General features: G+C 55.2%; 9 protein-coding genes across 9 annotated transcripts; 3 read left to right on the top strand and 6 right to left on the bottom strand.

The window, feature by feature from the left end:
• Positions 1 to 259: 259 nt before the first annotated feature.
• Positions 260 to 1,935, bottom strand: L226DRAFT_576684 (uncharacterized protein; the record flags this gene model as incomplete). The annotated part of the gene is made up of 2 exons (XM_067685414.1): positions 260 to 646; positions 706 to 1,935. 2 exons carry the CDS (start codon positions 1,933 to 1,935, stop codon positions 260 to 262), a joined length of 1,617 nt encoding a protein of 538 aa, XP_067528690.1.
• Positions 1,936 to 5,478: 3,543 nt separating this feature from the next.
• Positions 5,479 to 6,480, top strand: L226DRAFT_368203 (uncharacterized protein). Its single transcript, XM_067674279.1, has 3 exons — positions 5,479 to 5,857; positions 5,918 to 6,053; positions 6,113 to 6,480. The coding sequence occupies exons 1-3, from the start codon at positions 5,682 to 5,684 to the stop codon at positions 6,368 to 6,370; spliced, it is 570 nt and encodes a 189-aa protein (XP_067528689.1). The 5' UTR covers positions 5,479 to 5,681; the 3' UTR covers positions 6,371 to 6,480.
• Positions 6,481 to 6,634: 154 nt separating this feature from the next.
• On the bottom strand, positions 6,635 to 7,450 carry L226DRAFT_368214 (uncharacterized protein). The gene has a single exon (XM_067674280.1). It carries the CDS (start codon positions 7,371 to 7,373, stop codon positions 6,795 to 6,797), a length of 579 nt encoding a protein of 192 aa, XP_067528688.1. The 5' UTR covers positions 7,374 to 7,450; the 3' UTR covers positions 6,635 to 6,794.
• A 730-nt stretch (positions 7,451 to 8,180) lies between these two features.
• L226DRAFT_527447 (uncharacterized protein) lies at positions 8,181 to 8,882 on the bottom strand (the record flags this gene model as incomplete). The annotated part of the gene is made up of 2 exons (XM_067679113.1): positions 8,181 to 8,206; positions 8,264 to 8,882. The coding sequence occupies 2 exons, from the start codon at positions 8,880 to 8,882 to the stop codon at positions 8,181 to 8,183; spliced, it is 645 nt and encodes a 214-aa protein (XP_067528687.1).
• A 255-nt stretch (positions 8,883 to 9,137) lies between these two features.
• L226DRAFT_368168 (uncharacterized protein) lies at positions 9,138 to 9,883 on the top strand. The gene is made up of 4 exons (XM_067674278.1): positions 9,138 to 9,241; positions 9,294 to 9,508; positions 9,584 to 9,681; positions 9,737 to 9,883. Exons 2-4 carry the CDS (start codon positions 9,310 to 9,312, stop codon positions 9,821 to 9,823), a joined length of 384 nt encoding a protein of 127 aa, XP_067528686.1. The 5' UTR covers positions 9,138 to 9,241; positions 9,294 to 9,309; the 3' UTR covers positions 9,824 to 9,883.
• On the bottom strand, positions 9,736 to 10,535 carry L226DRAFT_541014 (uncharacterized protein). Its single transcript, XM_067681985.1, has one exon. The coding sequence runs from the start codon at positions 10,112 to 10,114 to the stop codon at positions 9,944 to 9,946; it is 171 nt and encodes a 56-aa protein (XP_067528685.1). The 5' UTR covers positions 10,115 to 10,535; the 3' UTR covers positions 9,736 to 9,943.
• Positions 10,536 to 10,577: 42 nt separating this feature from the next.
• L226DRAFT_576681 (uncharacterized protein) lies at positions 10,578 to 12,200 on the bottom strand (the record flags this gene model as incomplete). Its single annotated transcript, XM_067685413.1, has 2 exons — positions 10,578 to 10,973; positions 11,034 to 12,200. The coding sequence occupies 2 exons, from the start codon at positions 12,198 to 12,200 to the stop codon at positions 10,578 to 10,580; spliced, it is 1,563 nt and encodes a 520-aa protein (XP_067528684.1).
• Positions 12,201 to 14,460: 2,260 nt separating this feature from the next.
• L226DRAFT_576680 (uncharacterized protein) lies at positions 14,461 to 15,066 on the bottom strand (the record flags this gene model as incomplete). The annotated part of the gene is made up of 2 exons (XM_067685412.1): positions 14,461 to 14,787; positions 14,845 to 15,066. The coding sequence occupies 2 exons, from the start codon at positions 15,064 to 15,066 to the stop codon at positions 14,461 to 14,463; spliced, it is 549 nt and encodes a 182-aa protein (XP_067528683.1).
• Positions 15,067 to 16,954: 1,888 nt separating this feature from the next.
• Positions 16,955 to 18,112, top strand: L226DRAFT_368104 (uncharacterized protein). Its single transcript, XM_067674277.1, has 2 exons — positions 16,955 to 17,112; positions 17,188 to 18,112. The coding sequence occupies exon 2, from the start codon at positions 17,190 to 17,192 to the stop codon at positions 18,033 to 18,035; it is 846 nt and encodes a 281-aa protein (XP_067528682.1). The 5' UTR covers positions 16,955 to 17,112; positions 17,188 to 17,189; the 3' UTR covers positions 18,036 to 18,112.
• The last annotated feature ends 708 nt before the right edge of the window (positions 18,113 to 18,820 follow it).

Raw genomic sequence — 18,820 nt, 5'->3', positions numbered from 1 at the left:
CCAGTCACGGAACGAGTAGATCGACCTTGAGGTCAAAAGCGAGACGGGATGGCGACGCGTGTGCGGGAGGAGCGCGCCTGAGCGGTGAGTTCGTGGGGTACAAGTCTTGCTGTCGTTCGAGAGGCTGAAGGACTTTCATAGGCAGGCACAACCGAGAGATTTCGTCGCGTCGCGGCCGGTCAGATTATCTGGGAGGCGTTGTACAGCATCAGCTCGCGGTTCGGGAGACGTGAAGATAGATTTACCTATAGGACTTCGACTACCAATCCACGTCTACTTTTTCCCACCCGTCCGAGTCGTCTCCGGGCCTGTCGATGGAGTGCGGCAAGTTGTCGAAATCGATACCAATCACTTGCTCTGGCACGTATTCGTAGCAGCGTGCCCACATCAGCATCACCCGTCGAAGTGTCGGGGTCGCGCGCGCAATGTCTCGTACACACTGATGGAGGTCTTTCTGCAAGAGGATGTCGCGGGTGTAGCAGAATGTGCCCATTCTCATACGTGAGGGAGCTAGGCATTTAAGACTTGCGTATGTTTCGCTCTTGTCTTGTTGGTCTTCATTGACTTGTTTCGTCATGTTTGCACATCGGAGCTCGAGTCGAAAGGAGATTACTGGCAACGGGCGCAGCATCTCCACGATATGGTTCTGGGTAAGAGAGATAAATGTTTGCAAGTGAACCATGAAGTGGAACAGGGATGGCTCACAACACATTCCTCCAGATCGAAGACTTGCTTCACGATATTGATCCGGATCTCGAGCACTTCCAAAGCCTGAGCCCAGGACTCCGACAATTGTGGTGGTATGATAGGGATGTAACCGCGGCCTTCATAGATCTTGAGGCAAAGGCGTAGAGAAGAAGGTCGGGTGTCGGAGAGGATGGAGGATAACATGGTATACTCTGCTGAACGCTTGCCTCCTGTACTCAGCAGGTGCAGTCGCTCAACTCGACACGGGAGAGCGAGGACGTATGCGTCGATGATACTGCCCCGGAACGACTCCAGCATCGTCCACGCATGGGTCTGCCTCGTGGTCTCCTGCTTGTTGAAGTCATTCCAGTCTTGAATAGTGGCAAAACCGCACTCCTCTGTAAAGGTATCAGCCGCGTGCCGATAACGGATCCACGGCATGCGTTCGAAACTGCACCGGAGGCGCTTCAGGTTGGGAAAGCAAAGGAGGTAAGTTGCAAGGTGGGGCATTCCCTCACGGTAAGACGACATCTGAAGTTCCTCCACGAGGGGATAGATACGGATCCCGCCCCCTACTGAGAATACCCCGCCGATCGACATTCTCCGCAGTGATTTGGACAGGTTGGACAGCAGGAAGATGGGATCTTGGCTCCGGATGTACAGGATATTTGGACCCAGGTCTGGAAATACCAGAAATGGGATCACGATATGCACCGAAGTCAGGGGTGATTGCATAGTCTGGAGTGCGTGATACAGTATGTGGTAGTAACTCGGGTCATCGCCTTTACAGAACCCCACTGAGAGATGCTGCAAGGAAGTGGGCGCCGAGAGTGCGGAACATAGAATTCGGAGGACTGGTTTAGTCACATCCATGAGGGAGGTGATCTCGAGGTATTGAAGATGAGACGAGCGGGCAAGGAGACTGGCAAAGAGCCGAGCCGAGTTTTCCTCGAGGTGGTACATATCAACTGACAGGCGACGCAGGAAGGAGAGACGGGTGATAGGATCCCCCAGCACGAAGCGACAGAAGGGAGCAACAAGGTGGGGCTGATTCATGCAATGGAAATTGACATGCACGGTGTGGGACAGCAAGCGTCGGATTCCTTCCACGCGCAGGTACCTGCATGTTCGCGCTATGGCCGCAACAGTACGCCAAGCCTTGTCACTACCCTCTTTGGCCAGGAGGTCCATGACTTCGACCAGAATATCATGGTTGATGCCGGAAGTCACTAAGGGCTTTGAGGACATTGCTGAGGCGATGACTGAAGTCAGCACGGACATTATACAGCTCACGACTGAGTTCAGACATACATATGACCTTGCTGCTGTGCGGGAGGCGACGGTATGCCGAAGATTTCGAACGCGACAGTCACTGACGGCTGTGTATGAGTGTGTAGTCTGAAAACGTGGGGCCCGAACCTGTATGAGCCCTGTGGTGTGAGATTAGATCAGTAGTAGATACTGCCGAGTGACGGGAAGTGATTCTTCACGATTGGTCAATGATCACACCAGATTCCCTAGCGCTCACTGTCGGATTATCTCGTACTGCTCGCTACAGTGTGTATTGACTATTCGAACATAACATAATAGAGGGCAGTGAAGTGGAACAATGCCAACAAAGACTCAACATCTCTCGACCGAAACCGCCATCGGCTGCAACTTCCATACAAAAGCGGCTGCTATGTCATGAAAAGCTAAGCAGCCACCAAGTGCTGAGGTCTTAGCAGGCTTAGAGAAACGATTGGGCAGCTTTCCGTTGGGAGTTCCGGGACTTCCGTTATCCTTGACCGAGTGATTTGTAGTTATTATGTTGTTGGAGCGCAGGTAGACCTGAAGCTCTCGACAACATGATGTTGTCTTCATTTCTTCCTTGAAGAGAGAGTGAGCAAAGCGCCGCCGAGTAACATTGAAGTAGTACTCACAAGGACAGACAAGAGGTCCATGTATTCGCCTTCATCTGTCGTGACTTGCAGCTTCTCCGGACTAAAAGTCAGAACTACATCCATAAACCGTTTTTTGGATATGTCGTCTTGAAATACAAGCGGAGGCACTCTGACCCAAAGCTCACGGATACGACCCGGACGAGCAACGCATACACTGTGCACATCGCACAGATCCCCGTGCAGAACTTCCAACAATGGCCACATCTCCGAAGCCCCGCCATCTGGCAAGTCCTCGCCTTCAGATGGAACCATTTGACCGCCGTCGCCTCCGAGGCCCGATGATGGAGGCGCACCACAGTCTACCACAGCAACCGTCCCGTCCGACGGGTAGACAGGCTGCCAATCATCGTCCGAGTATCCAGAGACGAGACGGTCAGCCAACACGGACTCGGACGCAGAACGTCGACGTGCGGTCGTGGTGGCGCCCGCCACGCTCAGAGGTCCGTTACCAGGTTCAGTGGGCAATGTACGGCTGCGAACCGTCGCTGCAACAGGTTGGCGTTGCGCTTGGTTTGATGTGCCATGTTGTGCGGGCTGTACTGCGGCGAGGTTCCGGGGAGCGAGGTACAGCCGTGCCAACGCCGGAAGTCGCTCCATGTGGCGGAGCAAGTCGTCGATGATCCTGGGTCCTGCCACGACCCTCCATGCCTGGAGGCGTGGGTCGGGATATGTGGGCGTGTGCGGCGATAGCCATGTTACGAGGTCTTCGGTGACGCAGAACGTCTGCTGCCCGGGCACGAATACAGTGTCTGCCGGGTGTGTGGTAGTGGATCGAAAGCACTAGCGAGGATGTTGGGGAGGGGATGCGTGGGCAACCAGAGGACGATGGGTGTGCACGCCGAGTGTAGACAGAACCGTATAGATGCGGAGTGGTCCACTGCAGTGTCGTGAATTATGCCGGGAGTTGAGTAGATAGAAAGGCACGAGGAAAAGGCTAGTAACTCACCGGCGCCGCGTCAGGCGGGACGCAAGAGCAAGCGGCGTGACGGAAGACACGAGATCAGCTCTGGTTCCAGTTCTTGTCCGAACGCGTTTCCTCGCCGTGGCATGTTGGGCCCACAATGACCTATCTGGCCGTAGACGTCCAGATGCGCGCCAGTAGGTTGTCAGGTTCCATTGGGATTGCGGATATCGTGATCCTATATGGGTCGTCTGGTCCAGATCTCTCTCATTCTGAAAGGCCAACGGTGAGTGAGAGACAGTGCATGGTAAGAAATATCCTGACCTTCCCGGTGCAAGTTGAGGTCTTAGTGTGAAGCGAGAGCGCTGTGATCCTAGCGCGTCACCGTGGCCAGGTAGGATACCTCGCGTATTTCAATAGTGGCCCGATGTTCCCGGCATGTCGAGGTGACCTATGCAGTCATGAAGTAGTGAAGACTAATCGAGTCGAGTCTATGTCAGTTCAGCGAGGATTCGAGGACGGGAGACCTTCACACCATCGTCGTCGTCCACCGGTATATAGTACATACCCAGGGCCTTGCGCTGCTTGAATGCAATATGCGGTCCTGCTGCGCCAGAAGACGTGCAGTAATACGCTCGCACATGCAAATACATCCGATGGAGGAAGTAGAGGAGAGCGAAGTGGAAGGAAGAGAGGTGACGGTTATGTTTCCGCCATACTCATCTAGATGTTCGGACCTGGATCTAGTCCCGCACTTTCTCGCTGGTACCTTTCCTCCAGCTCTAACTGCGACATTTATGGCGCGCCCGACGACTCTCTCGAGCTACCTTATACAGACTCTGATATCGCGGCACTCTAATCAGGCATCTGCGGAGGATCGGCAATCCGCTCTCCTCAGCTTCCGGCTACGCGAGGGAGATGACTTCCTCTTGCCCGAAGAGCTAGCATGCGTGGCCTGCTGATATTCTGCCGAAGTCGACATTCTCCTCCGTTATTGACGTCTTCGGAACAAAGGCAGGTGTATGAGAAGTCTCACCAGTTATTTCGCGTACGGCTCGGACTGCTCGCTGCTGCTCGCTATAGCGGACGTCCTATTTGGATCTCATCCGTCTATTTCGTCCTAGGCCTCGTCATCACTTCTCCTTCAATTGCGTGCTCACGCGGGTTATCATTCCCACAGACTGTGTCCACTGGGGACATACAGGACGCCCGGAGCACGCGGGTCCGACGAACTCAGAAGGCTGAAGGGAACGTCATTATTGCAATTGTCCGTTGAGAACCGCAAGTATACATACTCGAGGTACGCAACTGGTAGTTATCTCAGAATCAAGAACAGTCTTAGGAGCGACGATCTGTGGCGATGGATAGTCGCAACTTGCTACCGCGCCAGCATCACCGTCGGGATGGATTGTGCCAACGGTAGGTGCGTGATACCGTAAGCATTCACTTGCTCGCATAATGTGCGGGGAATATGTCCCCTACGCGTGACGGCAACAAATGGAGCGACATCACAAACAAGCAGGAGGCTGGAGCTGTAGTTGTGAGAAATCAGGCACTCACCAAGCAAATATATTGGAGAGACGTTAGGGCGCCGTTTCTGGTCTATATCGTTGCGTCAGCCGGATCACTATCTTCCGAATTCAGCCAATGTCCAAAAATCCTGGTCGACTCCTTCAGTAAACCGCGCTTGTAAGCCTCGAACAATAGATTGTCGGACACTTACTAGTTCTGCACGGATTTGAGCCCCGCGAGGTCGAGGACGTCCGAGTCGCTACGCCGAGTTCCTCGTGTCGGATGGGCGAACATGGTCGGAACTGTTTAAGTTGAACTTGAAGATGCGAAGCGCCTACAGTACCTAGACCCATGACACCGCTATCCGTTTCCGGGGTCCCCGACAAGCTTTCGGACGCACTGCCAGTGCGACTGCAGACTCTTCTTCTTTCGTTATGCTGGTCCTCATCTAATATGAGGCTCGTCTGTGACGCTGCTCAGGCTGGGTACTTTTGCGACGCTACCCACGCTGGGTCCTCCGGGTCACATCTCGCTGGCCGTATGTACCTTGGCGCACAAGGCCATCCTCTCACCGAAGCACCAAACGATAACCCCGCATCCGACCCAGGATCTACGTTGTACATGATACCTCCTCGTCGATGGCGCGTGCATGCGGCCGTCTATTGTCCCCAAGGCGCACTGGACCACCCAGCTCCTCCTCCAACAGGACCCGTCCGCACGGCTATCCCTGGTTGTTCGACGGCGTTGGAGGGCAGACCGCAAGTGCTAGTCCGTGTGATCCTCGTATGGTTGGTGATTCCACAGCCGGAGCTCGGTGAGTCTTGCGTCTTGTAGCAAGTTCCTGTCATGAAATTTAAGCCCTGGACCGTCACAGGACTGCGCATATAGTCAGTCCCTATGCTTGCAAGCAGGATCTCAGCGCGCGTGCTTTGCTCCCGTCCTCCCGTCTTGATTTGTCCTTTTCATACGCCGCGATTGAAAGGAGCAGAAGCTGGAACTCGACCACGGCCGTACGTCGCTGAACACGTCCTCGCCCGCATACGCGCGATTCCATCGTCCTCCGTTCCAGTGTGTTCGCCGCCCTCTTCGACTTCAACTTCATCATCCCGCCAAGGAAGTTCAAGTTACCGACAAGTGTCGCTTCGTGCACCTCGGTCTCTTGGTTCTGGCGCGTCCATGGTCGCTGTCCCACGCGTCTCCTCGTCAGCGAGCCTCTTGGGATGTGTCGTCCTCCCTACCACTCGGTTTCACTGTCCCTCCATCGCGCTGCAAGACTTCCATCCTACCATCACGATATGGCGGCGGCGTCCGGCGTCGGCGGCGGTAGCAGAAGTTGGTTGTCTTGTCCCTTCTTCGCCGATATCCTCGTGCTTCTCTCCCTACTGCCTTCGTGCGTCGCGGTGGCGATACGCAGGTCGCCGCACCGTGTGATGGTTCCATCGCTACGAGGAAGCGGTGACATAGATGTGAAGGGCTCGCAGATCAGAGTGGGAGAGGCTATCGCCCCTGTAAGCCCCTCCCTGTGGAATTCCGTTCGCCGAGTCGGTTCAGCAAGAGACGTAGGAGGACTCGTGGTATGAGGGGAAGGTGAGGCGCACTGTCGAGGATCGGGAAGGGGTCGTAGACGTGGACGGGCTGGCGAGCGCGGGGGGAGAGGGAGCGGAGGGATAGGCAGCGGTCGTTGGTGGACCTTTGCATATAGTGCCAGTGAGTCTTGCATATAGGGTTCGTTCAGCATCGTCTGCGAGACGCTACTGACCACAGGAAGAGGCTCTTGGCATGGGGACGTCTACCGCAGACGGAGGGAATGGTATGTTTGACCTGTTATCCATGCAACATTCCGCGCCAGGCGACGGTGTCTCCACCGGTGATGAGAGGGCATCCTCGAATACGTCTTCGTCGGTACAGTCGGAGACTAGAACATCTTGCCCATCCATGGAATCATCTATCGACGAAGACAGAGGTGCGGACGGTCCACGAGAGAGGCTCGGAGAGCGCTGCGGTGGCGCGCCATCATTTTTGCAGGTCGTCGTTCGTCCTCGGTGCGTGATGTCAGTCTTGTGGTTCGGAAGCGGACTAGTGTCCCTGGACTGTGGCGAGCATCGCGGGGCGCGGGAGCTTGAACGTGTTGTGTGCAATTGTGCCCGGTTTGGTGTCGCGCCGTGTCGGGGCGTCGGGAGTGCGGAAGGAGGGCATGCAGGGCAGTAGGCAGATTGGTTGGACTGAGTGCCGCCATAGGGGCGCTGGTGTGGCTCTAGCGGGGACGGAGAGCGGGGATGGTCACTTCGGGCGTGCGAACGAGTTCTTCCATCGTAGGTGACGCGCTGCATTATATCTATCTGTTGCTGTACATATGCGGGATGTTTCTAGTGTCTAATTGAGTCCATCTCGGACGAACACACAGCTCGCGTTTGGTATTATCGGCATCAGTGTCATACTGGTTTGAAGAGCTAGCGAAGTACATTGTTGCAATACATCGTATTTTCTTCACAACTTGATCTAGAGCTTCGATTTAGAAGCCTCCTGAAGGAGAAGCAAGAGGTCGTAATCTAGATCACCGGAGACCCAGCGCTAACCGACTGTACCTGCACTTCATCCTCGCCCGTCATCGACATGTTGCACTAGAACTTTTACCAGCTCAATTTTAACTCAGAAACGTCATGCTAGAGTCTCGTATTCTTCCATCTCCCTCTGGTCGGCGTGAAGACACCAGCACGATAAGTGAAGCCGGATGCCCCTTCGGTCCAGCGAACACCGACGCGATAGTTGCTACGCGCGCTCACACTCACATGGCATCTTGACAACCACAATTAGGAGAACGTGATAGAGGTAGAGCACGGTGGAAATGTGCGTGTAACGAGGAGAGCTAAATCAAATTGGAGTAGGTGCGGAACATGCTGGTGAGTGCTGGTCAGGACACCGTCTAGATCCTATTTTGTTGAACTCATGCGCGTCATCTACGCTCAGCACAACTGCATGCATGATGCTGTACATGTTTTCACATGGTGTGCTACTTCGTACGAACTCCCTTCCGCCCCCAAGAGCATTCACGCGCACGGGTTCTGTCGCCGTTTGCTGCCCCATCTACAAACGACATCCAGAACAACGCGCCTCAGTCGGTTTGCCGTGAACGCCATTCACTCGCTCTGGCAGAAGTACATGCCTAGACGTCTCGCATGTGAGTGACGTCTATGCGTGGTATCTCGTCGCAGGTACTCACTCTGCATCGCAGCCCACGTGGATCCTCCGTGACTGCTCCGCTTCTGTCCGTGTGGATAATGCGAACCCGGAGACATGCCATTCTTGACATGGCGCAATAGCTCCGCCCTCGCGTCGTCGGTTTCAAGTTCCTCAGCCTCATACGGAGACTCTGCCATCCTTCTGACGTCGCCCGCTTCTGGCGCGAAGTCCGCGTCCACCTCTTCTACCACAGCCCACTGCGGAGTACCCTCCACCACCACGTTCTTTGGCTGCGATGCCTCTACGAGCATGCCTGGATCCTGAGGCCTCGACATGAGCATGCGTATCTTCTCGTGCGCACTCGCCTCTTCCCTCCCCTTCGTTAATTCGTCGTCCGTGATCACTCCTGCCCTGGTCCAGATCGGATCAAGATCCCCTGCGGTGTACCCCTCATCTTCGTTCTCGTAATCGGAGCAGTCGGCGGGGAAGTCGAGAGGGAGGAAGAGGGATGAGAAGTGTTCTTGGAGGTCACGAAGGTCGGAGGGGTCGGACGCCACATCGACCGGTGCAGTATCCTCGTGTGGCGGGGTGTTAGACGGCGCATCCTTGGATAGGGGAGCCAGCGTAGGGTGGGGAAAGGACGAGCTGCGGTGGTCCATGGTCTTTGCAATCCGCGCAGCGTTGCGAAAAGATTACTTTCCTGTCTGTCGCACCCGTTCCCTATTAAGTGAGTTGCCTTATTCTCATACGCCTGGAGTGATATCAACAATTGTGTTGCCCTAGAGAGCCTGTTGCTTCGAGGCTTGAGGATGGCACTGTTGAGCGGAGCAACGTCGTCGAGTACAACGTTTTGTCGTCCTGGAGGTACGCCGCCTTTTGTGGAGCGGAACGCTGTCTAGACGATCTCGGCAGCTTCTGACCGTCTTTCCATAGCAGATGCGCCACAGTCAAGGTGACATCCAGGCCCGCAATTGAATATCTTACTCCAACGCTTTCCTCTGCGCTCGCGTTGGCATGGGTATGTCGGCTGTATGTCGCGCGTCAGTGCATTTCTGACCACTATCCTGCAGAGAACCGGGATGGCTCATGTCAGCCGTCCTTGCATTGGACCGTCTCCTCCATCTCGTCTGGTATCAACAAGAATCCGTGCATCAACTGTCCCGATTTATAGGAATACACGCAGTCATCAACTCGCAGAATGAACCAGTCTACGCCATGTTGTTGTTGTACGGCTTGCAATCCAACGTACTCGGCTCCTTCTTTTGTCGAGTTCGTTGTCCTGGAGGTGCGTCGTCCTTTTGTGGAGTGGAACGCTGTCCGGACGATCTCGGCGGTTTCTGACCATCTTTCCGCGGCACAGTCAACGGAGACATTGAGCCCCGTAACTCACTATCTTACCCCGACGCTTTCCTCTGCGTTCGCATTAGCATGCGTATGTTGGCTGTATTTCGCGCGTCGGTGTGTTCCTAACCGCTATCCTGCAGAGAACCGGGATAGCTAATGTCAGCATTAGGCCGTCCCCTCTATCGCATTCCTCATGGCTGTATATTATCGTACAGATCGAGCTGTACCACCATCCACTCAATGTCCCGGTCTCTAGGGATACATAAAAGTCACCAACTCGCAGAACGAATCCGTCTACGCCATCTCGTCGTTGTACGAGTTCAAAGTCACCACCTTCATCGACTTCAACTTGCCCGGCTTTCCGTACTAATCGCGGCTATCCCCATGCATCGCTCCAGGCATCACCTTCGGGCTCCCGGCTTATACTCTCGAGATCGCCACTGTTGTACGCGTGCCCCTTCCTTCTAGTCTCCTGAGGTGCGTCACCCTTCCGACTGGACGCATCGTCGGCTTCCCTGACTCTCTGTCGCAGTGGAAGGGGCTTCATTCTTTCATCACGACTCCGACTGCGGGATCGGTCCTCGCGGCAGTGGTAGAGGTTGGGATCGCGTCTTCGACGGCACCTTCCGCCGCGTGACCTGCCTGTTCGAGAAAGGCAAAGGTACCAAGTGCGGCCCAACCTCGCGACATCCTCGCCGTCGCGCCTCTCCCGCCTCTCCCGCTTGTGGGCGCGGTCGCAACTCGATATTGCGACCACGGCGGAAATGCGCGTTCAAGTGGCAACCTTGTGCGCAGAACGCGACACGTCCGCGCCTCGCTCCTCAGGATGGGTATTAATCCGACAGGCAAGAGCGTTGTTCAGTATAGGCGTTGGGACTCCATCGCGAGGCCGTGGACGGTGAATGAGTGCCGCCATCGTGCACAAGTATAGTTCCTAGGGAATGATGCACGTCAGCCTGCGCTTCGTCAACGCATCAAGATGGGAAGATGGGATACCGATAGTACTTCCACTACCAATCCTCACCGACGTTATCCCACCCATCGGCCTCGACGCCTGCCCGGTCGATAGAGTGGGGAATCTCGTCCAGGTCAATGCCCACGACTTGATTTGGGACCTTCGTCATATGGCCGCAGCGTCTCCACATCACCACCACCCGTCGTAGTGTGGGATTCGCGTTCATGATGTCCCGAACATGTTGATGAAAGTCGTGTTGCTCGAGGATGCGCATGATGTAACAAACATCATGCTCATCGTGCTCGTAACGTTCAACGCACTTCATGCCTCTGGGAATGGCTTCCTGGCGATCTTGGTGCGACTCGTGACTCTGCCATTTTGTATTGGCGCAGCGGAGCTCAAGTCGGAAAGAGGTTACTGTAATCGTGCGGAGCATCTCGACAACATGATCCTAGAGAGAGCCATATTCATCTCAGTATCAGTAGACAATGAGGGATGTTCAACGGCGTACAATGCATTTCTGTAAATCAAAGACTTGCTTGACGATATTGATTCGGATCTCGAGCGTAGTGAGATCTTGAGCCCAGGAGTCGGATGACTGTGGCGGCAGGATAGGGATGTAACCACGACCTTCGTAGATTTTGAGGCAAAGGCGTAGGGATGAAGGACGGGTGTCGGAGAGGATGGAGGATAACATGGTATACTCTGCTGAACGCTTGCCTCCTGTGCTCAGTAGGTGTAGACGCTCCACCCGACACGGGAGAGCGAGGACGTATGCGTCAATGATACTGCCCCGGAACGACTCCAGCATCGTCCATGCATGGGTCTTCCGTGTGGTCTCCCGCTTGTTGAGGTCATTCCAGTCTTGGATAGTGGCCAAATAGCACTTCTCTTTCAAGGTATCAGCGGCATGCCGATAACGGGTCCACGCAGTCCGCCTAGAACCGCATCGGAGGTGCTTCAAGTTAGGAAAGCAGAGGAGGTAGGTTGCGAGGTGTGGTATTCCCGCAAGGTAGGTCTGGATCTGAAGTTCCTCCACGAGGTGATAGATATGGATCCCACCCCCTATTGCGAATACCCCGTAGACCGAGATCCTCCGCAGTGAGCCGGTCAGCTTTGACAGCAGGAAGATGGGATCTTGGTCGCGCGTGTACAAAATAAATGGATTTGGGAATTTGATCAGTGGAACGATGATATGCACCGAAGTCAGGGGTGACCGCATAGTCTGGAGTGCATGATATAGTACTGGATAGTGATTCGGGTCTTCGCCTTTACAGTATCCCACTGAGAAATGCTGCAAGGAAGTGAGCGCCGAGAATGCCGAGCAAAGAATGTGGAGGACTGGTGTCGTCACTTCAAAGAGGGAGGTGATCTCGAGGTGGTGAAGATGAGACGACCCGGAAAGGACTCTGGCAAACAGCCGAGCCGAGCCTTCCTCTAGGTGGCGCACATCAACGGATAGGCGACGTAGGTAGGAGAGACGGGCGATGGGATCTCCCAGCACGAAGCGACAGAATGGACTGACAAGGTGGGACTGGTTCATGAGGTGGAAATTGACACGCACGGTGCGGGACAGCAAGCGTCGAACTCCCTCCACCCGCAGGTATCTGCATGTCCGCGCTATGGCCGCAACAGTACGCCAAGCCTTGTCACTACCCTCGTCGGCCAGAAGGTCCATGATTTCGACCAGAATATCATGATTGATGCCGGATGTCACTGAGAGGGAGTGCATTCCCGCTGACACAATGACTAAGTAAAGTGAGGACGGTATGCAGCTCATAAATCAGCTCGGACATACACGTTCGTTATTTGTGATGGGCGATGATACGCCTACTTCACTATGTATGCAATGAGACTTGTACAGATTGTAGAGTGCGTTGATACAGAGTAGCGTGCGCTGGAGATTCACGCACGATTGGTAAATGATCAAACCAGCCTCCCCAGCGCTCAGAGTCACAGAGTGAGTACAATCTTAGTCATTGTGTCAGCGGGAATGGCACTCCCTCTCAGTGACATCCGGCATCAATCATGATATTCTGGTCGAAATCATGGACCTTCTGGCCGACGAGGATAGTGACAAGGCTTGGCGTACTGTTGCGGCCATAGCGCGGACATGCAGATACCTGCGGGTGGAGGGAGTGCTGATATTCTGGCAACCAGCCGCAACCTCGGCAATCCCCTCCGTTTTGACGTCTTCTGAACAACGGTGACTACAGAAGTCTCGACATTCCTTCCCGTACTCAGCATGGGGCGACGACCACTGCTCGCCACAGCTGCAACGGAAGTCTCAATCTGAACTCGTCCACCTACTCCGTCCCATCCTGCTTCCCAACATCGCCTCGCTTCCTGCAATTGCGCGCTCACGCATGCTATCATTTCGCACAGGCCGCGGGTCCAGGGACGTACGTGGTGTCCGGAGTACTGGGGTCCGACGACCTGAAAAAACTCGAGGGAACGCCATCATTGTGATTGTCCGTCGAGCATCGCAAGTGTACGGACTCGAGGTACGTGGTTGAAAGGTATTCTGGGATCAAGAGCAGCGTTGGGAGGATCTGTGGCGATGGATGGTCGCGACTCGCCGCCGCCTCAGCATCACCGTCCGGTTTTTCCAACGGTACATGCGTGACACCGTGCGCGTGAGTATTCACCTGTTCGCCAAGTGTGCGGGGCATACGGGGCACATTCACCCTACGCGTGATGGCAACGAATGTGGCGACAGGAGCTCGTAGTCATGAGAAATCAGGTACTCACCAAGCAAGTACATTGGGGACAGGTTGGGGCGCCGTTTCTGGTCCATGCAGGGCACCTGGACTCGTCTGCGTCACGCAACGCGCATCCATGCAACCGGGTGGATGATGACGTCAGTGCATCGTGCGCCATGCATCCTCCATCCTGCCACTAGGTTGCACCGGACGACCGCGAGCTGGCCGCTTTCTTTATGTCAAAAGTCCGTTTCGGACAGTAAAGACGGCTAGTGGCATGAGAGCGTGAGTCCTAGGTGTTGTCTCAGTCTATCAGACGAGGTCGACTCATCGGAGGACGCCCGCACGTTGATGTTTTTCCTCCAGAGCAGGTTGCTATCGATACTGTAAGCGTTTCTGAGCGATCAGCTGTCACATTTTCAAAGGAGGTCCGATACACGCTCACGGTACTGTCCGATATGTTCGTGGTTCATGACAGAGCGACTCTTGACGACGACATGGCCACCGGGTGTCGAAAAGGGAAACTTGAAGCGCCCGCAGCAGATCCTAAGCTTCTCTCCACCACGTACTTGTGCATGTGGTCTAGAAGACCTTGTCTCGAGAGATAGTCCCGGGTTCAAGGTAGATGCTGACGGTCGGGCCTCAAGTGCGGCTAGATGGGTGACTCCGCTGGTATGGATGAGAGTTAAGGATGGGATGAAGTCGACGGAAAAGTGGGACGGCGGGAAGATGAGGACAGGCTATCGAGACTGTCCTCGAGCGGGGGATATATCTTCTAGGATGCGCTCATCGGGCACCGCCCGGACCAGAGCGAATGCATTTGATCGGACGTGAAGACATCGAGAAGGATCTTGCATAATCGAACGCAAAGGTCTGAAAACAACATCAGCACATGAAAGGGACATATCAGCACTGTTTGCTCACCATGCCTTCCTTCGGACAACGAGTCAGCGACCTGGTTCTTCGACCATGCCACGCGTCACTAGCAGAAGTGAATCTGTAGATCTGGTACGAATCAGCAAACAAAGGCTCTCTTGAGGAGAGGGATGCATTGATGAACGACCAGGTGAAGGCTGAGCGCTGACCTTCGAGTTTGTCTTCATAGGCGCTTCGAAGCCAATATGCTCGTCGGCTCAATGAGCTGAAACACAAAAGGTGATTCGATCGTTACGACAACAGAAAAACGGTCGTGAAGTCCGTCCGACGGAAGGTATGTAGGACGAAACTCAACCACTCTTACTCATTCCTCCCAGCCGTGTCGGTTCCCTGCTCGTGCATCATCTCCCGCACGAGACGCTCCCTCATCAACACCTCCGCGAACTCAGCATGCACACGCGCAGCGTTGGGGTCGACGTGGCGCTCCGCAAGGTCCCTCGCCATGATCTCGAACGCAGCCGCCTCCTGCACGCGGTCGACGTGAAATCCCGACAGTAAAGGCGGCGCCCAAGCCTGCGGGGTGTCCTCCACCATCGACACAAGCTCCAGTCCCTCCGACTCGGACACGGGTGGGGCGGCGAGCGTCGGACAAAAGTCGTCCGAAATGTCGAGCTCGTACCACTCCGGCTATGTCGAACGTCAGTTATGTAGGTAGATAGGAAACTAGAATGCGAAGGTACTCACCTCACATATTCCTCGGCTCTGCGCCCGTCGAGCGTCCTCGGCCTCCCGCTCCTGGTCGAGCCGCGCGAACTCGTCCTTCGCTTCCTGTGGGAGAGCGTCCCATACCCGACGGAGGACCTGTCCGATAGGCACGCTCCGCGGCCTATCGTAGTTCTGCGGGGTGCCGCCGGCAGGCGACGCTTCCGCGTTTGTGTGGGTGTCCGAGTTGGGTGGCGCAGACATGGATGGGCGCAGACTGTGACGGGGTGGAAGGACAAAGGAAACGACGGTGTTCGGGCAAGAGGCGCAGACACGAGGTAATGAGTACTAGTCGTGAGTGGCTCAGACAAGACCGTGCATCTTGGCGCTGGCGAGGTGAACCAATCAGATATCGCTGGATGGCTGGCCCAAGTCTTGTCTCGGTGATCGGAGATCGTCTTCTACAACATTGTCTCTGAAGCGCCTTTCAGGGAACCGTCGATATCGTCTGGGGACCTGCGTGCGCGATGGGTCACGAGCGACTGTCTGCACTCGCGACGACGTTCGGTCTGACTAACTGAACTGCAGGTTGCGATGTCCAAGGAAGTGAGATGCGGTCGTTGGAGCCGCAGGACGCGTTGTACCTTATTGATATTGGAATGCGAGGCCAAAGCCAGAGACGGCGCGCAATACCAGCTCAGGGATGTAGTAGAGCATGTTCTAGACTGTCCCGGACACGGTGAGTGATTGCAAGTGGAGAAGGAAGCGCATATATGCACTCACAGCAACGAGGATGTACAAGATGCGCATGATGGACAAGGATGCGTGCCCACGAGTTCGCGCGGCGCCACGGAACTAAGCACCCACTCTCGTATATTGAGACCATCGAGAGAGTGCGGAGAAGCTTCCGCGTCGAGAAGTCCCCGAACATGGACGCAACCCCTACGAAGACGAGACCATGACAAGTAGTAACCATCGGCCGCGACCCGCTAGTCGGAGTGGACGACAGAACCGCCTTCGCAGGAACCATGTACAGGAGGGAGGACGAGTGACATGAGACATTTCTTCCTCCGGCAGAGGTCTTTCGATCAAGCTGACAGGATGGTTGTATTCGGAGGCGGCATCAGCGAGACGCGTTCATGCACACCACAAGCAGGACCTTCCGTGCGAGGGTCAGAGAAGATGTGTATCGTCCTCATGTCACATCAGAGCGTGCTCACCTTGATTATCAACGCAGCAAGACAGTGCTTTCCCTCCAGTTGTGACCCGGTCGTGATGGATCCGCTGAGCACAAGGCTCTCTCCGAGAAAGCGTTGCAAGACGTGTTGTGGAGTCTCAACCCAAGGAACTTCGGAGGCGCAGAATTATAGGGGCACGCGCAAAGGCGTCCTCTCAGGCATGGGGGTGAACTAGAAGACGAAGGTCAGGAGGTGATACCCTTCTTCACCGTCCTTTGGGCGTACCGTCATGAGCGACGACTAGTGTGGCGACGCATATGCACACGTTCGCGCACTCCAGCTTTTGCAAGCCAACTCGAGGTTCACCCTGGCGTGGGCTTGTTCCAGAGCTCAACCGTGTGTCCAGGTCCACGCCGAGGTATCATGTCAGGGTCGCAAGCCGGGTGCTGGCTACGTGGCGAGGGAGAGCAGGTATGTCCGAGAAGGGTGACCAGCCAGTACGTCGAGCTTCATGCATCATTGAGAAGCGTCTGATGAGTTTGTGCGCAAGTTGGAGGAGGAGTCAGGATAGAGTCCGACGTAGTGTAAGCAACGTTTGCGAAACCAGAAGCGCCTGCTCTATGTCGGGCGTCTGTCAGGTTGCCTCCTGCCACTACTATCTCCCGGAGGCTTGAATGCGGGAGCACTAGCCTTAGTACGTGCGGCTCGGGTGGGCTTTGATACGGGTGAGTTCTATACACGACATCTGGGCTTCGCTGAACCCTGTCCGTCAGGATATACAGCTCTGACTGGGCCGGATCGGAGGGTTTCCGGCGAGCAGGGTACTTGCCTCCAAGTGTCACGTACTTGAGCTCAACTGTCGAGGACACGCACTGGCACTTTGCTGACTCTACTTTGGGCCGCCGCCTGTCTCGCCTCACCGTACTGCGTAGATGTTACTATGACAATACCGCCGTGCCGCAACGCGCGTCCACGGTGTCTGTATAGTCTGACCTGCAGCCTCGAGGCGTCAGCGCGAGTGTGAAATCATTGCTAAATTGCTTATGGATTGAAACCTCTAGGAGATACTTAAGACGGATTGTGCAGACTAGTCATGCACGTCGCTTCGTCTTATCGGTCATCGCACCTCGAGGTGAGTTTTGTTCTTATTCTCCTCGCTACTACTAGTAAGGTCGTCTGCCTGCTGACATCCGTATCTTATCCCCAGCCATGGGCCAACAGATCAGGACTACCATCACCGTCACAGTCGACGTACGACACGTCTTCTCGAGGGATTTCCGGTCGGACGCCGTCAACTATGGGGGTCAGTCGTGGGTTCAGCCCTACAACTTGAATTATTGGGACGTCAGAACTATCCCTCATGGAGCCCCATTGCTCTCCCCTCTACCTCTACCTGCGCTCCCTGTGGAAGAGGAGATAGGCCACCAACGCACCGGTAGCCCTGACCGACCTCTGTCCTCTCCATCCTTCAACAGTCCGGCGCCAATTCCGCAACCTCCAGATCACGGGCCTCTCTGGGAACACGACGAGAGTCCTATCTTCCGTACGGGAACTCCGTTCCGCCGTTACTGTCCCTCACGTGGAAACGACTTATACAGTCTGCCAGCCAGCCCTACACACAACGGCCCTGGCGAGGAGTGCCCTGCGGAGATGGTCGAGCCCGCGCGGTTCTCTTCCCTCCCACCGAACTGGATATACACTCCAGAGTCACCGGCCTCGCGAGCGGAAAGGACTCCTCCGCTCCCCTCATCTCCGAGCTCAGAGAGCGCGCAGTCTGACTCGTATCTGCCGGACGACCACCGTTACTACTCCGAACGGTTACGGTCACGCTCCTGCAGCTCGGAGTTCGAGGATCTCGAGGATATGATGCCTCAGTCTCGCCGCCGTGACTCCTACGACCTGCCTCCTCAGAGACCCTACAGCCCTCCGATCTACTTGTTGCACCCCAATGGCGAAAGGGAAGACATAAGGCAGTATTCTCCCTCCCACCTTGGTGAACCTTTCGACCCAAGTTACGAGTTCTTCCCAAACGTGCTTCGTCGTATGGAGTATTAGGACGTGTTGTTTGACCATCGGATTTGTCGTGGCGAGTAGTACCGTTAGCTTAGCAATAACAATTTCAATGATGCGTCCGGATGAATTTAGACAATTCTATGTTGTTGGTTCTCACCGGGTCACAAGCAACGAGATGAGTTCTCGTACAAGCGAGCTCTTCTGCGAGAGGATTTAATGGAGGCGGTAGAAGCGCCTCCGACTCGTAAATTGCGAAAGCCGCCACTGGCCCCACCGGCGGCTTTTTGACCTTGCCTCTCGCCACCACCACGCCCTATGTATATCCGACTTCCCGTGCATCACCGTACTCTATGAGATAGTTCATATGTGCTGTAACTGCAACCGCGTGATGATCCACAATACTGGGGGCCACAACGGCGTCCGAGGACCAGCGGAATCGCCATATCAACCGTCGGCTTAGCTTGAGACTTCGAGCCTCCGTCATGCCGTGGTAATGAGTAAGGGGCCACACTGTCAGCGTGTCCGTATATGTTGTTAATATGCTCTATAGCTCTACATGACTCAATGCAACATGTACAATCCGATCTTGGAAAATAGGGGCACCTCGCCGCACTACCCTCGTGCCCCGTGAGCGCGAGGAGATGTCCAACTTCCTCATCACGATGGTACGCCTCGCGGCCTTGGTCTCGCGAGCTTTAAAATGATGAATATGGTTCCTCAACTCCCAGCGATTCAGTGTTCTGCTCACATTGTAAGACGAGCCCTCGCCTCCCTCCGTTCGCTCTCCCAGGCTCAACAGCTGGAGGCACACTCCACGTATGTCGCTC

Source organism: Lentinus tigrinus, assembly GCF_003813185.1.
Source record: "Lentinus tigrinus ALCF2SS1-7 unplaced genomic scaffold L226scaffold_73, whole genome shotgun sequence".
NCBI classification, from domain to species: domain Eukaryota; kingdom Fungi; phylum Basidiomycota; class Agaricomycetes; order Polyporales; family Polyporaceae; genus Lentinus; species Lentinus tigrinus.
The sequence above is the reverse complement of the archived record's forward strand: the minus strand, read 5'-3'. Positions and strand labels throughout refer to the sequence as shown.